Below are 6,000 nucleotides of genomic sequence, written 5' to 3' on the forward strand. Positions count from 1 at the left end.
TTCCTTAAAGTGACAAGGAAACGTATGAAACGGTACCTTGAAGTACTGTCAGTTTGTAATGCTTCTGTTTTTTAGGTTCCTACAAACTTGATGACTTTTGAGTAAAAGCCTGATGAAGAACAAGATGAACTACTACCCTGACTGAAAGCGAGGACCTGAGGAAAGAGCGCCAGCTACAGACCAACCCTGTGCCAGGAAGAGCCCAGAGGTTCCGTCTCAGCCTTTGGAGTTCTGAACCAAAAAAAAGCACTAATTTCAGGGAATGAAGTGAGATATTCCCAGAGAACAAATTGGAGTTGCAAAGCAAACTGCCATGGACCATGCTTCTTATCTCTGAACTGACCTGTGGAAACCACTGCCTTAAAAGAATGAAAGGAAAACCAACATGAAACACCAAATAGTGTGTGTGAATCTTCTGGCGGTGCTGTGCTTGGGATAGATCGTAGCTAATTTGCATTTCTTTTCACTTTGTACTAATTTTGGAGGGGGGAATCACCTTTTTTAGATAGACTTTAAAAGGAAAACCATTTCTTATGGGTTACATCAGGAGCTAGTACTTGAACGGAGGTGTAAAGATGCCCCGGCTTAGTAGGGTTTAACCAGCGCCCTCGCCAAAAGGTTTTTTGACGCCCCCATCGATCTGCAGCCTCACTTGCTCTCTCACGGCAAGAGTGTGGGAATCAGAAATGTTACTGATGTGAGTTGTTGGAGTTTGTTTGGGATTGGGGCGGGGGGTGTTTTGTTTTGGATGGGGGGAGGTTTTTTTTAAACACTAAACTTCTGAAACTTAGTACTGTATGGGGAGCATTATTTCCTGCAGGAGGTATAAAGGCTGAGTGTTCATATGCCAGACATTTTTTTCAAGTGGTCTCCAGAAAACATGGTTGTTTTTAACTGGGTTTAAAGTTTAGCCTTCTCTATATGAATTCATTGTTGGACCACAGATCTGCTTAGTAGAGAACTGTAATCCCAACCTAAACTTTTCTAAGAAGATTTTACAACTCCATTGTTTTCAAATTAATTGGATTACCCCTTCTACCACTCACAGGTGATTTTTATCCTCAAGAGTGATGTATTGAATGTTTTGTCAGGATGTTTTCTTTTACAGTGTTTAATGTGCACAATGCCAGTTATTTTTTTATTATTCATTTTCATTATTTTTGTTCAGTATGAGAGTCAGGATCACATTTGTTTAAAAGAGATTCTAAATATGTGTGTATGCATGTATGTATTTTATTATAAGGCATACAGATTAGTTTTCAAAGGGAAAAAGGTGAGAGATTGAGAGGCTGGGAATTTTAAGTATCAAACTTTCCTTCTTAACCTAACTTTCCTTTATCACAAACATTTTTCTGAAAAACTTACTCTAGGCTCCTACCATGAAACCATATTTTGTCAGTAGTTGATCAAGCAGTTTTCTGAGAGCTCTTCTATGCAATGATGCATTCTTCAACGTCCAAAATAAATGTTGAGTTAAAAAAAGATTTGAAGGTCAAATGCCTTAAGAGTTTTAACAAAAAATGGCGCTTGGACAAAGGCTGTGTGTTGGATGTTTTAAACTCATAAGGCATCATGATTTCAACTGTGGCCCAGAGTAAGAAGTGCTTTTTGACGGATGACTTCGAATAGACTTCTGTTACTTTGGGGCTCACCTAAAAATTTTCAGATTGTATTGTTAGAGAATTCTATACTCTTTTAATCATAAATATTTCACCATTGAATCCATGAAACTGAAATAGAAAATATGGCTTATTAGACTAATTAGCTAAAAATCTGCCCATTGGAAAGTGGAAGAGCTTTCTCTGAGTGCTAAGTTTTTTAATTTAGTTTTCTGTTTGGAAAGGATATTAAGAGTTCAGATATCTTTCTTCTCATGTAGCACGTTTGAAATACCATTATTTCTGGTTTTGTGGAAAGTGACATGAGCTGGAGAGGGCAAAATGTGGCCTCTGCTAGCCATTTGCAGCTGTGACCTCCCGGCAGAGTCCACGTCAGGGTGCTTGGATCACGCTGCGCCCTCTACCTAGCCAGCATAGCAGTATTACTCTGTAGGTGTTGCACATCTGACTTTTGTTAATCATTTTTTAAAACTTTCTCAATTTGTTTATTTCTCTTCAGAAAGAAGTGTTTTTAAACAGTGTATATGCTTTTTAACGAAAAATACTGTGGCTGAGAACCCTGTGGATTTTTTATTATGTTGTCTGTCATAAATAAGCTAACATAGATCAGTTGTAGGCTGTGTCTGCAGAGATAAGCAGCTGGAAGTCAGAGCCCGACGTCACAACAGTCTTGCCAAAGAGAGAGCCTGAGTGGAAGATGTGTTTGATATTTTTCAGCACTAAGCGTGAGGCTGCTTGCACAGCGTAAGAATAGTGTTCAGATTTGTTGACTAGTCAGTATATAGATTCGTAGCCTCTGACTGACTGAGAGTCTTAACGGTGTAGCAGAAGTCACCGTTGTTTTTCTGTCTTCAAATTTGTCCGTTCAAAAGATGGCTCATTGCTTTTTAAGATGACTTTAGCATTCGAAGCAAAGAGAAGACCAGTGAGAGACATGAACTAAAACAGCGTAGGTGAATTTTGATTTGTGATTCACCAAATGAGACTTAATAATAACTCAAGAAAAAAAAATGCTGCCAAAATATATTAAATATTTAGGTAGCTTATTAGTGGGAAGATGAAATACTTGTCCTTTTTAGGCCTATCCTTAATAAACTAGGAAATTGGTGACTCAAAAGTTTGAAATTTTCATCAATATGAAGCTCGTTTGTTTCTTTCCTAGTCAAGAGGAACTCATTGGAAATGCCGTTATAATTTAAATTTGTTAGTTTCTGATAAGTATAATGATTGGTATGCTACCAACCTAGTGTAATAGTATATAATACCAGCCAAAATACAATTTGAGACACATCTATCTCATTTAACAGTTTATTTGAACATGGAAGCTTATTTTTCAGGCAAAAGAAACATAATAGTTTTTAAAAGTGTAACTGTAAGAATAACTGTATGATGACCTTGAAGAGCACTATTTTTTATTTCATGCCCCCTCTGTGTTTGAGCTCTGCTTATTTTTTTCAGAGGCATTATTTTTACTGTAAGCTCCAAAGTGTAAGAATTAAAAGAACCGATCAAACACAGCTTCCTATTAGATTTTCTTCACTATGTAAATATTATTTGTGTAAACATTACAAAAAGGGATCCAACAGTTGAAGTTTGAATAACATTTTCTCCAGGCATGTGCTTCCATGACAAATGTTTTCCTGTGTGGAAAATGCCATATGACTATTGCACTACCTTCTGTGTAGACGGTCTTGGTATTGAGTCTTTCTCTATGTCAAGAACTAGGGTGTCTGTAGCTGCCAAGTTTTTATAAGTGGCTTTATTCCTCTTCTAGTAGATTTATAAAGGAGCCCAAGATGCACTGTTAGGGGAAAAATGTTTACAGTCTGTAGTGTACACACCCTATATATTCGTTGAAGCCAGGGCCCTATAAGAGCAGCCTGGCCTATTGCTCTCTTAGGATTACTAGAATTTAAGTGGCTGAATGATTTGAGCAGAAGTTTGTGTTTTCTATTTTGGGGGGTTTTTTAGGTTAAATTTGTAAGCTATATACATGCTTTTACTACTGAAAACAAAACTACAGGGCATCATATTAATTAGAAATCAATAATAATAGTAGATTTAATCCATTAACTTTTTAAAAGAGTATATCCACTGTTGATTTCCTTCCTGTTTTCGGAGGCACATTCCTTTATGGGTTTTTAAACCACCATATTCTCTTCTTCTGCAAACAAGGGGTGCCAGTGTTGCTTAATGGAAGATAAATCATCAATTAAAAAAAAAAAAAAAAAACGGCCTCTGCTTCAGAGGCCTTGGAAATAATTGGATCCCTTTTTTAAAATGAAGATGAATTCAGCTGTGTCCCAGGGGATCAGTTGTGCTCCTGCTGCTGCTGCGTGAATAGGTGATACTAGGCAAGTGGTGACGTTTGTCTGACTTCCTCAGTCATCTACGGTTTGTTTTTATTTTCTCTCTTTTATTTCTTTCAAACATAGTAAATTTATGATTTTACAGCCAGAGTGGTATTCTGCTTTTTCTAACAAATACTGTTCTTTAATCACATTGATGATAATTATTTGCCGTGTGACGTCAACCAGTATTTTTGGTTTTGCTCCCTTAAAAATGGCTTGTGTCTAAAGTGACTTTTTGTTTCTGTTTAGAGGATTCTGATGAGCTTTTTGACAGCAGTTTTATCACAGCAGTATCTCAAGTTGTAGTATGGGGAAATCTTGGTCAGTGCCTTATCAATTTGAAGACCAATATTAGGGCATCGAGTATGACAAGAATCATTTGCCCTCTTACTCCTCTTATTTCAGGAGTGTGTGCTATTCTCCCTCTCCACCAGCTTACTCTTTCTCACGGCAAGTCTAAGAAAATGTGTACAGATGATGCTCGGTCATTGTTGCATTACTCCTTGGTTTTGAGTGCCCTCCCTGCTCCTCTTCCTCCAGTGAAGAAGATTTAAAAAAAAAAAAAAAAAAAACCACCAAATCAGCCTTCAGATGAGCATGAGCACTCCTAAAAACTGTTTGGAAGAACATCCATCCAGCTGAGTTTATTTTTATTTTGTGTTGTTGAAATTGTTGTTTTGAGCATAGATTTAATTATAAGTTCTTTCAGAAAATCCTTAAAAGAATACAGTACAGCCAGAAAGATTTGTTTGGGTTTTATTAAAGCTCCTGAAATCTTGAAATCAGAGTCCCTTTGGCCAGAAATGAGACTTAGTTCAGTACATTCTTATATTTAAATAAGACTCAGAACAAACAAGCAGCCACTTAAGTTACCACTTTCTGTTTACTTGAAAATATTATGTCAGGAAAGTGAAAACAACTCCAAAATACAACTTAAAGAGACTAAGCTAGCTTTCTCGGTAACAGCAAAGCTTGGAAATAGTTTGCTTCTCTGAGATTTTGCAAGATCTGGACCTACTGATGTTCAACTGAGTCACGATGCTGCTTTCACATTTTTTAAAGGGCTGGTATGTTCCTGAATAGGCGAGTGGACATCGTCTTTAAAGCCACTTCCAGGGTTAACTGGTCCTTGAGGGTTTAGTAGAATTTAAATTTTGATTCCAGCCATTTGGACTGCAAAATAGTGAGGGAATTAAAGGAATACATAATTAGAGTGCTTTGGGATTGCACTTTTTTAAAAAATAGACAAGCAGAAAATTTCATAATTAGCTGTGCTTTAGATATCCAAGAGCAAATATTAATTTCCCCCTGTTAGAACTATTCGCAGATGTAGTCCAATAATAATTGACGTGTTAGGCTGGGTAGAGTAGCTGATACAAAGTCACCAGACGCTCGAGAGTTTCTACCCCTTGATTATTGAGAAATCCATTGTTTTACAGCCACCTGAAGTTTGTACATGTGGGGAGGGGGTGGGGAGTTCATGCGCGGTGTAACCTAAAGGAGAGAAAAAGCATCTGTGGGGATGACTATCCAGTGAGGATAATGTACAGGAAAACACAAGCCATTTTTATTCTCCTTCATCCCAGTTAACTGGAGGTACTACTGATGAAGCACTTGTTTGCACTATGACCTCCTGGAGTGATGTGCAGCTTGGTTCCTCTCTCGCTTTTTGTTTCTGTTTAATAATGCAATTATGAGTGTGAGATCTTCAGTGTGTTTGCATAAGCTAACTTAAAAAGAATTTAAGTACAGTTTTCTGCAATATTTCTATCAGAATAAATTACTTAAAAATATAGATTGTGTGGGGATAATTTGTTTCCATATTTACATTGTTATCATTACCTTTGAATGTGCATTGTATCATTAATTTTTAAGTGTTCTAATTTGGGTTTGGGTGGTTTTTTTTTTTCTTTCTTTCTCTTTCTAAAATAGTCGGCAGTGTTTTTGTTGGTACGGCAGGCTTCTGTCTGGATAAACCTCAGTTGCTCTTCTCTGTCTCAGTACGAGGATATGCCCCTGGCATGCAGACA

The 6,000-nt window shown here is 37.1% G+C and overlaps 1 protein-coding gene across 4 annotated transcripts in view; it reads left to right on the plus strand.

Annotated features, from left to right (window-relative positions):
• Window positions 1-5,763, plus strand: part of RALGPS2 (Ral GEF with PH domain and SH3 binding motif 2) — a 175,631-nt gene extending 169,868 nt beyond the window's left edge. For all 4 annotated transcript variants that reach the window (XM_047753068.1, XM_047753070.1, XM_047753069.1 and 1 more), the window contains one exon: window positions 76-5,763. In XM_047753068.1, coding sequence (XP_047609024.1) covers window positions 76-105 — 30 coding nt within the window. In that variant the 3' untranslated portion in view covers window positions 106-5,763. The remainder of the gene's footprint in view (window positions 1-75) is intronic.
• Window positions 5,764-6,000: the final 237 nt, after the last annotated feature.

This window comes from Phacochoerus africanus, chromosome 11, assembly GCF_016906955.1.
Source record: "Phacochoerus africanus isolate WHEZ1 chromosome 11, ROS_Pafr_v1, whole genome shotgun sequence".
Taxonomy (NCBI): domain Eukaryota; kingdom Metazoa; phylum Chordata; class Mammalia; order Artiodactyla; family Suidae; genus Phacochoerus; species Phacochoerus africanus.